The sequence below is a fragment of the Maylandia zebra genome, linkage group LG2 (assembly GCF_041146795.1).
Source record: "Maylandia zebra isolate NMK-2024a linkage group LG2, Mzebra_GT3a, whole genome shotgun sequence".
Taxonomy (NCBI): Eukaryota; Metazoa; Chordata; class Actinopteri; order Cichliformes; family Cichlidae; genus Maylandia; species Maylandia zebra.
This window is the reverse complement of record NC_135168.1, coordinates 40,209,397-40,226,020: the sequence shown is the minus strand read 5'-3', so window position 1 is coordinate 40,226,020 and position 16,624 is coordinate 40,209,397. Positions and strand designations below refer to the sequence as shown.

Below are 16,624 nucleotides of genomic sequence, written 5' to 3'. Positions count from 1 at the left end.
AACTCCTACCTGTAAGCGCCTCCTGAGCTACATAAAATCGCACATAGACACAAACTCACCATGTAATTAGAAAAGACATTTCACGGTTTAACCTTTGTGATAAGTCAAGAAGAAAGTAAATAGAAGAAGTTAGGGCTGGGGGAGGCGAAGATCGATATCCAGGGGCAGAAAATGCCATAAAGAAGTGAGGCTCCGTCCTTGGTATAACACACTGTAGATTCTTATTGACGTCCATGTTCATCTTAACTTCTTGTCCTTGTATTCAACCCTTTGGTTGTCAGCAGTGAAACACAGTCCAATACACAGAAACCGTAAAACATAATGGACAGCACTTTAGTGTCTTACACAGCTAATTCAAAGTCTTAATGACAGTTATTGGCAAAATGCAGCAATCTGGGAACTGAAGACTTTTTGTCACTTTCGCTGTAATGTATTCCAACATTTCAGTCAGGAACTTACCTTAACAGCGCAATTTTGTCTGATGAGACACAATCAATAAAAGTAGAGCAGTATATGTTTTTGTGTGTTGGAAATTTTTGGGGGGACATCCCAACATTAAGCATGTTAATCTCCTCAGCTCCTTTGGAAGATAACTACTCAATTGAACTGTCAAATGTACAAATATATATGATTGTGAGATTTAGATAGAATTTTTGTATAAGCTATATAGATGTTGGCACTCACGGTGCCCTAGGCAATTTCAATGCAAAGTTTGTTCAAGATTGGTCCACTCGTCTAGAAGGAGAAGGGAACATACATGCGTACATACACACATACACACATACATTGATCTTTATAGCACGGTGACACTGTGGTTGAAGTGTGCTGTAGATTCAAATAGCCTCCATAAGCTTCCATTTATGTTATAGTTAGAGAACATCCATCCATCTATACATTTTCTTAACCACACTGTTCCAGTTCAGGACTGAGGGAAGAATTCAAATGAACTCAATTTTATTTATATAGCACAAAATCACAACAACAGTCACCTCAAGGTGCTTTATATTGTAAGGTAAAGACCCTATAATAATACAGAGAAAATCACAACAACCACTTGACCCCTATGAGCAAGCACTTGGCAACCTTGGCAAGGAAAAACGTTTAAGAAGAGGAAATCTCTGGCAGCGGTCTGCCACGACCTGCTGGGGGTTAGGGTCATAGGGTAGGAGGTGGAGTACAAAAATAATAGTAAATAGATAATGCTAACTGGCTAATAAACATTTTCATGCGCATCCTTATGTTTTGTTGACCCACGCACCTACCCAGACCTCCATCCTTACTGCACCAGCGAAATCCACAACTGCAACTCCAACCAATCAGTATGACACAAACTGCGATTATCAAGGTCTGTGCCCTGACCCGCAGAAGTCGGGACGTAGGCCTCGCTAATGACCAACACTGCCTGTGAGCTGGGACTGAGCTGAGGAGGAGTCGTGTTAAAGGCGAAAAAAGAGGAAGAACAAAAAGCCGGGGGAGGGCTAGGAAATCCCTCTGCTCTCTGTGGTAAATTAGTTGGAGGGGTTCAGTTAGCTGCTGGAGTGATGGGTCCCTGTGGCCCAACTTAAACTCTGCTCACCAGTGAGCTGCTGGTCTCAAGCTTATTCATGTTTTATTATTACATTACATGCCTCCCTCATCATAACCACACACACACTCTCACACACACTCAATATCCTATTAAGAGGACAGTGCTCTTATCTCCTGAGAGGCTTCGGCCCACTAAGTTAAATCCATTACTTACTTCCTCTTAAATCATCCTTTCTCCTCTCCTCTCCCCTCGGCTTCTCTCCTCACCTCACCTCTATTTTTACTTGACCAAGTCAGGTGTTAAAATACTGTTTCATCAAAACCACATTAACCCCAGGAGAGAGACAAACATAAAGATTCATGGTGCCTCTCTCTCTCTGACAGTGACTGGGGGAGGACATCCATTTCCCCCACCCTCTATCCCCACCCGTCTCTCTCTCTTTCTCTTTCTCCCTCTCCCATCCGCAGACAGCTAATTCAATATGTTGAAAACAGGACAGAGCACTGTTCCTTTGTCAACAGATTTCATTAAGCAACATTAGCGGCGCTATCAAAGAGGTGACAGGGAGGAAATGATGGATTTGAATTAGAACGTGGGAAATTAAAGTGCTGGAAGGATAAGGCTAAGCCTGTGTAAGGCGTGATATGCGTATAGATGTTTATGCACCGTCATGGTCCCACTCTGACAAATCCTGTCGTCATCATCTCGCAAACAGAATTTACATATCTCATTTCAGTTTTCATTATTCCTCTTGGAAGGGTCTGGTAATTGGATTTTTTTTCCTCCAACTAGTCCAAACAATTTCTTATCCCTCACTTACCTGAAATGAGATTTATGCTGTTAAATTACATTCAGAAGTAGTCCATCTTTCTTTTTGGGTTGCATTAGGTTTGTACTGCAGTGAATAATAGAATGTCAACGGGAATCTCGGTTTCTAATGGCATGTCTACATGACTGCCTAACGGACATATTTGTTCATCCAAGATAAATGACCAATCCTGTATCAGCAAATGTTTCCCATAATCAGCTCAAATAAGAAATATTCACGTTTTTGTTTTGTTGTAATTTCATATATAGAATAATAAACCACCATGGTTTAAACATACCAGCTAAGGAGCGCCATTATTTGTTTTCACCTCAGGTAACATCCAGTTCCCACATAACGCAGCTCAGTACAAATTCTATAGTAAACACTCACTTCCTGATGCTTGCCAAATCTTCCAAAGTTCACGCTTGTTTGCATGGTTTGCAGAAAAATGTTTTTGCTCATAGTTACCATCTTTCAGTTCAGTCAGGTCAAAGTTGTAGATTCAGGGCAATATTTTGGACTGAAAGTGCTCGTGAAGTGTTGCCTCCTTAGACTGCAGTATATAATAGGGATCTTTAATACACCCATGCACTCTGGTTTTTATTTTTATTTCTTTCCCGCAAACTTTGTCAATGATTTCGTCAATGACAGCTTGTTGTCTTACACTCATAGCGCTTGCAAGGCCACAGGTGACATTATACAACATGCAGATGAATTTATTTTTATTTATTTAGCTGTGTAGTATCTCAAGTGTAAGGAAAAAATGTTTGAAGGATTTTGTATTGCTCATGTTAGGAATAAAGTGGAAATTTCAAGAATAAGTTGAGAATAAAGTGGAAATGTTGAGCATAAGATCAAGTCCATTGCCAGCTATTTCACTTACAAAATTAACTATTTCATGTTTAGTTTTATTCTGCACCATCTCTTCAAAGCCCTTATACGTATCACCACACTGTATAACAAATTTATCCTCACAATCCCAATTGTTTTCTTTGAAATACTATTTCAGCATTTTTTTAATCAAAATAATGAGTTTATTTTCAAAGTTTTAACATCATTCTCAAAACGCAAAACAACAACAAAAAAACTTGTCAAATTAGTGTTTCCTTTTTGCTCTTGTCATCAGTGATTGTGGGAATTAGACCCTGAAAAGGTCTTTGTGGTTTTTTACAGTGTAAATTGGAGTTCCAGAGCTGCCTGTCTGGGAAGAAAATCTCAGTGAAATGTGATGGGCTATGTCCCTGCTTGCCCAGTCAGGAGCTCAGCAAACCACTGCACAATGGCGAGAAGGCTGGTGAGTACTTAACCTGATAGTCATCTTTTTTCTTTAACCATCAGGTTTAAAGTTGCTTCCTTTTTATTTAGGCGGTTACGTAGTTAGTCGTGTTTGCCTTTATTTGAGCTGAAAAAGATTATCTGCATTTTAGCAATTTTCAGCTTCAGAAGCACTCTACTATGTCTCACCAGACACACACACACAAAAACATCCTTTCACTGGTAATCCCTCAAACTCTCTGGTGATTCAAAGTGTTTCCATCCTTTTCCTGTCACCCCTCTCCTTACTTATGTTATTTTCTTTCCTTACCGTCCCATCACCCCCACCCATTCTCTGACAGCTGCAGGGATCAGTGATGGAGTGAGTGTGTGTGTGTCTTATTGTTTGTCATGGAAATAGGATTTCAGCAGATGGATGGAGAGATTCTGGTAGAGAAATGCAATCTAAAGGAAAGCAGCAAAGGAATAGGATGGATTGTTATCGTTACAGACTTCCTCTCTCACAAATAGGGGATTGGTGGAATGGTTTTACTTTGTGTAGTGTTGATCGATCTATCTATCTATCTATCTATCTATCTATCTATCTATCTATCTATCTATCTATCTATCTATCTATCTATCTATCTATCTATCTATCTATCTATCTCTCTCTCTCTCTCTCTCTCTATCTCTATCTCTATCTCTATCTCTCTCTCTCTCTCTATCTCTCTCTCTATATATATATATCTATCTATACTTCATACAGAAATCAAACTGTACTCTCAGAGGTCTTATCTAATTACTATTTGATTGTGAAGCATTTATAAAGCTCCCGAGGTTCAGTGTCTGCTAATTAATGACAACTCTTTCTTTATCTTACAGTCTCGTCCATTAGCTTAAGTCTGAATGAATGGCGGGAACAGAAAGTGATGCGGTTACAGAGAAGTGTTTTAACAACTTGACTGCTGTCTAATTAATTCCCTTCTGTCTTTGCTCAATAAAAACTATAATTATGTGTTTGGTTTGCTAAGAGTCTGGCTCTGAGAGGGAACAGAGTGGATGAGTTTGTGGGAAAAAAGGAAATCTATTTCCAGATCTTGGACACTGTCAGCATGCAGCATTGGGGGGTTTTTTCTGTCTGGCTTCCTGCTTTGACTCTTTTCACTAAGGTCTATTTTTTCTGTCCCTATTTCTCATTTAAATAAGTTCATCTATGGTTTTGTCTTCCTCTTTTTATGACTCTCACTGACCTTTTCAGCACAGTGTCCTAAAAACCATCGATCAGATAGCAGGTCCAAATGTTTGTGCATTCAGAGGTGGCAGGGATGAGTGAAATGTTTGTCGTCTCCCAACCTGATAGAATCTCTCATTAGATCAGGAACATAAAATGGTAAACAGATGGGGGTGGCAGTAGGTGAGGAAAACACTCTGCGTATGTGTGAGATTGTGTTCCTGTGGTAACAGTCAATAGATTGCATCAGGTTGATATGTGCAGTCATTCGACTGTGTTTACGGAGTTTGAACATTGGTACCAGACTAGTAAATATCTCACTTCGCACTACACCTGCGTCTGTAACTGCAGGACCATAAGCATCACTTTATCAGTAAACAGTGCTGTTGTGTTACTGCCCCTCTGTGTTTGCTTGTTTCGGGTTTTTTCTCTGCTTAGATTCAGACACAGGAAGAACGACAGATGGTGTGCACTCTAATGTGTACCTGTACAAGTGTTCATGCAGGCTATTGTTTTAATATTCACTTTAATTAGATTTAATAAAAAGGAATAGATGATAGTGGGTTTTTTTCTTTTTTAAATTTTGTTTGTTTTGTCATATGCACAGTTGTAAATATGGGAAAATGCACATTTATTATTAGATATATGATGTATTATAGATAATGGCGCGTGCACACGCAGCGACCAGCAGTGAGAGTTTGGCGTCCTTGTATAAATGTTCTGTGTGTTTTAAGTGTTTTGCTTTTATGGGTACTTTTATGGATTTTTCAGGTTTTAGGCTTCTCTCGTTTTTACTTAAAGAATAAAATGGCTGCAAATAAACCTGATTAAGACTGGTCCAGTATGAAAAAAGACCCAAATCATGCAGTCAGGTCACTCTGGATGGCTTCTGCTCAGACTTTAGGTTAGCTAATATACTTTATCATCTTTAAAATCATTTTCATACTTTTTTTCCGCCATAATGATTCAGGAACTGCTTCAAAGCTTGGAAATAATCAGTATTTTAACATTGCCCTAAGGAGTGATGAAAAGGCTTTCTGCTCCATATGACTAAATATATGTCATGGACCTGACAATTTCTATGGTTGTTTATTTAAATCTTGTGCTTAACAGCTGAGACCTGTATTTCACTGCATTTTTAAAAAGTCTTCACAGGCACAGTGTTGCATGGAAAGAAGCTGTTTTAGTTCCTGCTCCTAAATCCATTTGTCAATTATCTTTACATCAGTTGATAGGAAAATAATTGAAAATCTCAACGAACTAAGTATATCCTTGATCCTATGCAGTTAGCTTATAAACCACACAAAGGAGTAGATGATGCCACAATAACCTTGATGAACATAACTGTTAAACACTTAGTATTTAGTATTTATTTATTTATTGTCATTGTCAAGAACAATGAAATTGCGTTTGGGGCTTCCATACAACCCAAAAAAAAGAAGAAAATAATAAATACCCCTTAAAACCCAAGTGTACATATTTAACCCAGTGTGACTCCAATGCAATAAGACAATCCTTAGCAATAATGTTCGTAGAAATTCAGACAAAGACCTGAGAAACATGACAAAATACAACAATGCAACCCATTCAATATTATTGTACTGTGAGATATGATATCAGATATGATAGTTATCTATTTAAGAAAGGGGGGGGGGGGGGAAGAGAATAAAGATATGATGCACCAATGCAGACCAGTTCATTGCTATTAAGAAGTTGGATATGGTTATTGTCCGTGAGAGGGGGGCAGAGAGTTCAGGAGCCTCACAGCCTGTGGATACAGGCTGTTGGCCAGTCTGGATGTTCTGGCCTGTATAGACCTGTACCTTCTCCCTGAGGGCAGCAGATGGAAAAGGTGGCGCGCAGGGTGATGTTGGTCCCGCAGGATACTGTGCACCCTCCTCAGACAGCGAGTGGGGAAGATATTACTGATCTCTGGCAGACTTGTTCCAATAATTCTGCCAGCTTCTTTCACCACCCGCTGGAGTGCTTGCTGATCGGCCTTGGTGCAGCTGGGGAACCACACTAGAAATCCATACGTCAGAACGCTGCTGATGGCACAGTTGTAGAAGTTCAACATCAGAGATCTGGGAATGTGTGCGCTCCGCAGTCTCCTCAGGTAGTAGAGGCGCTGTTGGGCCTTCCGTACAACTGAGGTGATATGGTTGCCCCAGGACAGGTCCTCGGTCACAGTTACCCCCAAGAATTTAAAACTGCTCACCCTCTCCACCGCCTCACTGCCAATGAAGAGAGGCAGATGGTTGTTATGGCCCCTCTTCCGGAAATCTACAATGATCTCCTTGGTCTTTTTGGTGTTTAAGACCAAGTTATTGTCGTGGCACCATGACTCTAGTTGTTGCACCTCTGTCCTATAGTTTGTCTCATCATTGTTGGATATAAGTCCGAGCACTGTAGTGTCATCTGCAAACTTAACAATGAGATTGGACGCGCAGGAGGAAATACAGTCATGGGTGAAGAGAGTGTATAGCAGAGGGCTCAGAACACACCCCTGAGGGGCACCGGTGTTGACCACAAGGGTGGAAGAGGTGTTCTTACCCACTCTGACACTCTGTCTACGGTTAGTGAGGAAGTCCACAATCCAGTTGCACAGAGAGGAGTTAAGTCCCAGTTGGTGGAGTTTGGGACGGAGTTTGTATGGCCGGATGGTATTAAAAGCCGAGCTGTAGTCTACAAAGAGGAGCCGTGCATAGGTGTTCCTGTGTTCCAAGTGCTTCAGTAATGTGTGCAGCACTGTGGCGATCGCATCCTCGGTTGACCGGTTCTCCCTGTATGCAAACTGGTGCGAGTCCAGGGATGGTGGAAAAGCAGCTCTGATGTGTTTAATGACCAGTCTCTCCAGGCATTACTTCTCATGGTCTCATGGTCAGCTACTGTTTGTTGAGTTTTCTTTGACCTTCAACACAATTCAGTCTCACATTTTAATCAGAAGGCGACTGGCATCCCACAGGATGTGTGCTTTTACCCTTATTTATTATCTGTTATCTATTATTTATTCCATACACAAATATGTGTGTACAGAGTTGGGTATGAAAGCAGGCTCATTTTAAAGTATCAAGATGACTCTGTTATTGTTAGTCAGCTCCAGGATAATGAGCCCAACCGTGGCACAGTCCTTGATGATTTTGTTAAAAAATAATATGTGATCACTGGCTTTAGAACATGTACTCATACACAAGAGATCGCATCCATTAAGGGTCAGACGGTGGAATGTGTTCAGTCTTATGAATGTCTTGGAGCAATTATTGATTCAAACTTTGAAACAAACTGTGAAGCTGTGTGGGGACAAAAGGGCATCGGCGGCTGTCATGTTCAAGGAAAATTTCTCATTTCCACTGTGATAAATCCATGCTGATGTTATCTGATTGTGCTTTTAGTGAGACGTTTGTCTTTTTTCTGAGTGTCATGGATTGGTTATTTATCTATAGAGAGCAGAAGTCATATCATAAGTCATAGTTATATCAGAAGTCATAGTTTGCCCCTTGGGGATAAATAAAGTCTGATTCTGATATCGTTGGATGGTTTAATTGACCGTTTGGTGAGCTTCAGCTTGACACGGGCCTGTAGCTGGTTTGATTTTACTTTTTTACTTTTTTGATTGTTACAATCAGTTGCATTTAAAAAGTTTCAAGTGTCTATTTTGAGGGGGTTAAAATTGCTTAAAAGTTTTGTTATTGACTCCATAGTATTCATATGTTATAAGTGTGACTTCAGGATCCGCTTGCATCAGGAAGGGCATCCATACGGTGGCCCCGAGAGGCCAAACGGACTGCAACTTAAGAAAACACCAGCAATGAGAAAAAAGCTGTAAAAGCATACAAAACACGTTGGAAATAGGAAAAAACATCAAGGGAAATGTTTCTGGGGAGACAATAACCCGACGGACCAGTTGCAGGAACCCAAAACATGCTAGGTGTCTTTTATCATGTTATTGTCTCCTGAGAAACACTTCCCTTGTGCTTTTGGAAATCTGTTTTTTCCTATTTCCGTTGTGTTTTGTGTGCTTTTGCAGCGTTTTTCTTTTTGCTGGTGTTTTCTTAAGTTGATGTCCATTTGGCCTCTCAGGGCCACCATACATAGTATAAAAAAAATGCCGCATCAAACACAAACTACCTGCTGTGGTGTGGAATAAGGGAGCAGCAAGAAGTAGCTTGCCAAACTTCCTTTAGTTGGCTCCAGTCTTAGGAAATCTACTATTTTTAGCATTAACATGTCAGTAATTAATCCAATGGGATTGCTTATTACTTTTGACTGATATAAAATTAGCATGCAGTGCCTTTCTTGACAGACAGCAAAGTTTTACTTCAAAGCTTTTTACTGCAGCAATGACTAAGGAATCACTTTGACCACATCTGTCTGTGCTAAAACTCATGAAACAACAACAACATTTTCCTTACGTGGCTTCACTAATTCCCATTCATGCAACTTATGTATGAATGGGAATTAGTGGTGTTTCCAACATATAAGCACAAACAGCAGAAGAACAGCTTGTTTTTTAAAGAAAGAGCAAACTATTATATTAGAAAAATGCACAGTGGTTAAGTGCCCAAATCCAACCGGGTGCTAAGCAGTACGTAAGTAACAGAAAAAAACCCACTAAGCATGTGTGCCCTAAGGACTTTAAGTCGTTCGTAACAAGGTAAAAGCACTGGATCAAGTCCATTTAAAGCCAGGAGGCATATCTGCAAAAAAGAAGCACACCATTTCAATTACACGACTTATCAGTATGTGGCACCATCATTAAGGCTCTGGTATATCCAGCTATAATGACAATAGCATATTCCATTAAACCGATGTTATGCTTGCATGTATTCTTATAGCGTTGTGGTGTGTGCCTGATTGTTTCAGCTGCAACCCCGGAGGTATTAGATGCTCTGAGATCAAGTTTTAAAAACATATAACACATCATTTAAAATCATAAATAGACTTGCTTTTACTTTTATATGATATCAAGTTCAACTGTGTATGATTACATCACTATTTAAAGCTTATAAATTACACAAATTTATTGTAATTGTTAATATCACTGATTTGACCTTGTTATATTTACAAGAAGTGCTTAAATGAGCCAAACATAATATTCTCTTTTTAAATATAATGTGCATGTTTTCATATCTTCCTGTAAACACTGTGGGGCTACACTGAGGCTGGAAAACACATTATGCTCTAATACTTGGGGCTCAAGAGTTGGGAGTTCGCCTTGTAATCGGAAGGTTGCCGGTTCGAGCCCCAGCTCGGACAGTCTCGGTCGTTGTGTCCTTGGGCAAGACACTTCACCTACCGCCTACTGGTGTTGGCCAGAAGGGCCGATGGCGCGATATGGCAGCCTCGCTTCTGTCAGTCTGCCCCAGGGCAGCTGTGGCTACAACTGTAGCTTGCCTCCACCAGTGTGTGACTGGGTGTGTAAAGTGCTTTGGGGTCCCTAGGGGGGACTAGTAAAAGCGCTATACAAATACAGACCATTTACCATTTTACTTAAATTTACTCCTGTAGTCGTTTTATACCGTTTATTTATAATGAGCACATAGACTGTTAAGGTGAGTCTAATGATTAAAACATTTATATAACTGTCAGTAAACCCAGTAAACAAGACACTTTAAATTCCTTTCCATTACATTAAGTAAACACTGAATATAGATGCCTTAGAATTTGCTGCCAGGGCAACATTTAGCACTTTTTCTGCAACCTGAGATCTAATTAAAAATTTTCTGATTAACCCTGTGTTAAACAGTCACCCACTATTCCTTATGTAACAGAATAGGTAAACTTATTAGTCATTGGATTTTTGTTTGTTTATTTATTGTTTGTTTGCTTTTTTTGTACGCTAATGTAGGATGTAGTGTAGTAAAGTATTCAAGCTTAAAAGTAACAGAATACAAAGCAGTAGATTTTGCTATATTGTTGGAGTTTTTCAAAGAATTTGAACTCTTAAATTAGGTGTCACTTCATTATTTGCACTGTGCTAGTATCAGGTTGGATCGCTTTTGCTTTCTAAGCTGCTTTTTTGTGGCACTGATTCAGCAAGGTGATGGAAACATTCCTCAGAGATTTTGGCCTATATTGTCATGATAGCATCACACAGTTGGTGCACATCCATGATGAGAATGTCCTGTTCCACCACATCCCAAAGGTGCTCTATTAGAGTGAGTTCTGGTGGCTGTGCAGGCTTTTTGAGTGCAGTGAACTCATTGTCATGTTCAAGAAACCAATTTGAGATCATTTGAGCTTTGTGAAATGATGCTTTATCCTGCTGGAAGCAGCCATCAGAAGATGGGTACGGTGTGGTCATAAAGGGATGGACGTGGTCAGCAACAATACTGAGTAGCCTGTGGGAGTTAAACAATGCTTAAGTGGTAGTAAGGGGAACCAAGTGTGCCGAGAAAATATCCGCCTCACCATTACACTACCAGCTGCAGCTCAGCCGTTGATACAAAGCTGGATGGATCCATGCTTTCATGTTTGCTAGTGCCAAGTTTTGACCGTGCCATCTGAATGTTGCAGCAGAAATCAAAACTTATCAGACTAGCCAACATTTTTTCCAATCTTCTGTTGCCCTATTTTAGTGAGCCCATGCAAATTGAACCTACAGTTTTCTGTTCTTTACTGACAGGTGTGGTCTCCTGCTTCAGGGTTTGACATGTTGTGCTTTCAAAGATACTCTTCTGCATACTATGGCTTTAATGAATGTTTACCTTCCTATCAGATTGAAGCACTCTGGCCATTGTCCTCTAACTTCCGGCTTCAACGAGTAATTTTCACCTAAAGACCTGCCTCTCACTGGATATTTCTCTTTTCCAGGCCATTTTGTGTAAACCCTGGAGATGGTTAAGTGGGAAAATCCTAGCAGCTCAGCAGTTTCTAAAATACTATCCGGCACAAACAATCAAGCCAGCTTTAAAGTCACTTTAATCAGTTTTCTTCTCCACTTGGACGCTCGGCTTGAATGGCAAAGTGAACACTGAATATATATTTATTATAGCTACATTTTTTTAGTTCATCTTGAACTCTGCACTTCCATAAAAAGGCTTTTACAAGACAGAAAATATATACACAGATGGAATAGGGCACGCAAGGGGCCACATAGTCTGAGGATTGGGAATAAATGAATTTGTTGCCTGTCATATGACTATGCAAAGGCATCGAACACTTTCTGTACATAGATTTCAGTCTTTGTATCTTATGTCTGCTGCACACTCCCTTGATTTTGAATGATAGCTGTAGAAGAGTCTACGCTGCAGCATGCAATTTATTTGGAGAGCAGGGTGAATATTGTTGTTTTTCTTTGACAAGGCAGAGTGGTAGTCTTCAGATTCCATGTTTGCGAGTATACTTTTCCCTAAACCACACTAATAACCTTTATTTATCACTGAGTGGTAGCGGGCCTATGGGGAACATGTGTGTTTGTCAGTCACATCACTCCCACTTTTCCCTTTGACTCCTCAGTCTCCTCCTCCCTCTCCCAACTCTATCAGTTTCTCATTTATTTTCTGTCTCAAGCCTCCACTCCATCATTTTGCAGAGTGTTAGGTTAAAGTTCCACCTCCGCTTTTTTGTCTTTCTCGTTGTTGCTGTTGTTTCTTGTTTTTTGGGGATTTTTTGGATTGTTTAGAAGACTGTGAAACACATGCATCTCTGAACTGCATTTATATGGGGACAAATTAGTGTCTGCTTGGCATAAACGGATGATAGAAAGTCTCTGCAGAATTGTAACTTACAAAAGCTCTGGGAAAATAAATTGTCTACAACAGAGAATTTAGAAAAATCTTAAGAATTAGGCCATAATTGCAGGTTAATTACATGCGTTAACCAGTAATTTCTCTGAGTTTTCCTAATGAACATTTAATCCTGATGTGCTCAGAAATCCATTGCTGCTGTTTGCCTGTTTGTCAGAGAAGGTTAACACATCGACACAGGGGTGCTGAGGTTTCATTTGATCTGCCATCTCCCCTGAGGCAGCACTCTGTGACATTGCACATCATTACTTTCCCCTGTAAAACAATGACTCGACCTGACATGAAGCGATCCAGCAGATGATCTTCTATAACGGCGTAAGTCAGCGCTGGTTATGGTCAATGAGATTTTTAAAGTAATAATAGATCATTTTTATGTCAGCTGTCACTGGGAAAAAAGACACTGACAAAACAAAGAGCACTGTAAGATGCTGAACAGGCTAAATCCCCTCGCTAAATTAAATTTTCCCTGGCATTTCAGTCTCACAGTTCTACTGAGAGCACACAGGAGGACAGATTGTGCTCTCTTTTCTCCTGCCTCCACACTTCCTATGCTCTCCTGACGTGTGCCAATTGCTCAGGGATTTTTTCCAGAGTCTTGACCAGCGTGAAGAGTGTTTTCGAATTTCTTGTTGAGACTGTCTTCACCACTTTCAAACAGTCTTTGTTGGTCTTTCCTGACTATACACCTTGCTCTTACGTTGATACATAATTCCTAAATGATTTTGCATTAGCGTCATGTTGAGAGTCATCTGCAGGGCTTAGTGTACAACTTTGTGGTTACAACTTTAAGCATGTCGCATTTGCATTGTGTAATTGAGGCCTAAATTACAATTAATCTAATTAACTTGTGGCTGCTCCGATATCTCACATTTGGAGATAATAATTACAAGAATGATTAGTTATAATTGGGGAAAATAGTTGCATTTTCTAGAAGTTTAATAAGAATCTCCACTCTTTGTTTTTATTTGTTTTGTGGCACTGCTCTGAATATGTAACACAGCAAAGGGCTGTGCATGCATCACTCCAAACAGAGGAAATAACCTGTTTGGAGTGATGCATGGACAATCCAACATCAGGATAATAGGAACCTCTGCGTTCTGCTGTCTTTGTATAGCTATAGTATCAAACAAGTAGTTTCACATGCCTTATCATATCCAGGCCATGCCGTAAATTTAAATAACCAATAAAATGGTGACTGAAATGGTTACTTTTGGTTTGCTAGTTTATTAATTCCCTAATCCCTACACATTCTCCTCCAGCCTCTCTAGACTGTTTTATATCCAGTGATGTTGGATTACACAGAAAAGTTCCACTTTGAAAAATGAGCTTTAAAAAAGTAGAAGAGATACTGATTTTGCCAAAATAAAATTACTCTTAAGGCTAAACCTGAATTGGTTGTCTGCCTTCCGCTGTTTGTGTATCTGGCCAATTTCTATCTCTACCTGTCTCTCTGCCTGTGTAGACACTGTATTACTGATCATTATCTGGGCGAAACTTAGCTCAGTGCCAGTGAAATCACTCTGGAACGCTGATAGCTCGGGGCAAAGGAAATCAAACATACCTTTGTATCTTTTTAATGAATCTGACCTTCTATCTTCCTTGTATCTCCTTCCTTACTGTCGCACTTCCTTTCTTTCTCTTTCTGTTACCTTGTTAAGAAATGCCATCTCCTTCCACTGCCTCTCACCAATCCTCTCTCGCTTTCCATCTATCTTTAATTTTGATTCAATCAGACGCTACTCTCGATGTCTCAAGGTGATCACCACCTACCTTTTACTTTGTCTGGAGCCAGTGAGACGCTTAGTTAATTATTTACAGGTGATAAAGGGGACCCACAGAGGACCTCAAGGCCTAATTTCTCTTGATATTTGGAGTTGTATCTCAGAACGTCTGGCACACACATTTATCTCATGACCTAAACTGCCCTGGAGGGTTTGACATATGTAATTTGGGAAAGTTCTGCTCAATCTCCTCCTAATGAAAGTAACAACTCTAACATCTGGTGATAGTGCAAAAGTGCACAGATGAGTATGGGAGAATATTTCTAGAAGATTTAGGAGAACTATGCTCTCTTTGTCTTTTCTCTTCTCCTTTTGTGGATGTTTCTTCCCGTTAAAGGGAGTTGTTCCTTCCCACTGTCACAAAGTGCTCGCTCATAGGGGTTTGTTTGATCGTTACGGGTTGTTTTCAGAACCTTACAGTATAAAGCACCTTGAGGTGATTGTTGTGGTTTGTATAAATAAACCTGAATTGAATTAAATTCAATAGCTTTGCCTCGCCTTTGTCTTCACTGTTGTCATTGCATAAGAGACATTTAAGGGCTTGTTTAGCACAGAAAAACGCACACAGTATTTTGCATTTTCATGCATCAGTTTTGTAAGATTAAAGTCTGAAGGCAGTAGATGTTGAAATTTTAAGCACTCATGCAGGGATTTTTCCCCCCCTTCCCCCCCCCCCCCCCCCCCCCCCCCCCTTTTTTTTAAATCTAGTTAATTAGTAGGGGTGTGAGAAAAAATCGATACTGTGTAGTATCGTGATATTTTTCTGAGCAAAAGATTAACTTTTTTTTTGGCAGCAATAAACATGACAGTTTACTTATTTTAACTTAAGACATTTTTTATTTTAATTAAGTTTAAAACTTTTTTATTTAATGTAAAATTATATTTTGTTTTAATTTACTTTCAAATTCTTCAGTTGCTGAAGGGGCTGCATAGTTTTCATAAATTGCATAGTTCAGAATAGCTATAATTGTACCAGATGGTTGCATTTAATTAAGTTGGACTAGACTGTAATACAAACCGTTCAGTTTGTCAACATTAAAACTGACTGAAATGAGAGAAAGACTGAGTGCGAGACTTTGATATTAGATAAAATGAATATTGATAAAGTTTACCTTTATGTACAGAATCTGAATATCGCAAAATATTTTAAAAAATTGCAATAATATCGTATCGTGCATTAAGTATTGTGATAATATCGTATCGTGGGATGTATGGTGATTCCCACCTCTATTAATTAGCACATTTGTCTTCAAGTGGCTAACATTCAATCATGGGCATTGTGACATTTACCGACTAATTACACAAACTATATATTATTCTTTTATACTGAGAGATCATTGTTTTTTAGTTGTAGTGGTTCCTTGAAACTTGGCTACTACCATTTAGCTATGTGAGCTACCAGGACATTGCATTTTTTTGTCAGGCACATAATAAAGTTTTTCAGGGATAATTAGTACGACAAGTCAACAAAACACATCTGTAAACACAAATGAAAATGTTTAAAGTGGCATCACCGAGAATACCCACAAACCAGTCTTCTTTGGAGCTGCCCGTGTTCATCCAGTGTGCACATAAATATATATATATATATTTATATGTATGTGTGGTGGGAAAATAATAATTAAAGGACACAAACAGTGCTATCGTTGTTGTCATGGTGTTTAGTAGCAGTGTAGTACACTTCAATTTAAAAGATTACAGCTGAAATTTGAGCTTTTAAGGTGTAAAAAGAAAGAAAAGAAAACTGTAATTCCCAGTGAGACAACACATAAACCAAACTTTAAACATAATGAAGCAATTCAGCCTCTTTAAAATGTCCAGCTAGTGTTTGATTTCATTTTCATTTTTTATTTCACTGCCACTATCTAAGATAATGTTGTTCAACACACTTTTTCATTTGTCCATTTCTCTATCTTCTGTGATGGATTTCAGTTTTAACTTTGCTTTTCCACATTCAGCAGGTAGTTTTCCTCTGAATCAGTCTGTGAAGGACTCGTAGACTGTGATATTTTTTTTTAGTTAGGTGCCAGATTTTCATCCAGGTTCGCAGACATGAAAGACAGCAGATGTGAGGATGTGGTGGGTGAGAGGGAAAGCAGAAGGAAGGAAGAAGGATAGATGGTGATTCTAAGCCACGATTCAGTGGTTGATATTTGACCCACAGCTATGATCGATGGCGTCTCATGTGAGAACGCTGCCTCTATATATGTGCGTGTGTCTGTGTGTGTGAGTGTCTGGCTGGCTGACTTGTTGCCTCTGTCTGCTTCATCCGCT

General features: G+C 39.5%; 1 protein-coding gene across 2 annotated transcripts in view; it reads left to right on the top strand.

Annotated features, from left to right (window-relative positions):
• Window positions 1-16,624, top strand: part of spock1 (SPARC (osteonectin), cwcv and kazal like domains proteoglycan 1) — a 117,283-nt gene that overhangs the window by 89,156 nt on the left and 11,503 nt on the right. For both annotated transcript variants that reach the window (XM_076873580.1, XM_076873581.1), the window contains exon 7: window positions 3,510-3,630. In XM_076873580.1, coding sequence (XP_076729695.1) covers window positions 3,510-3,630 — 121 coding nt within the window. The remainder of the gene's footprint in view (window positions 1-3,509; window positions 3,631-16,624) is intronic.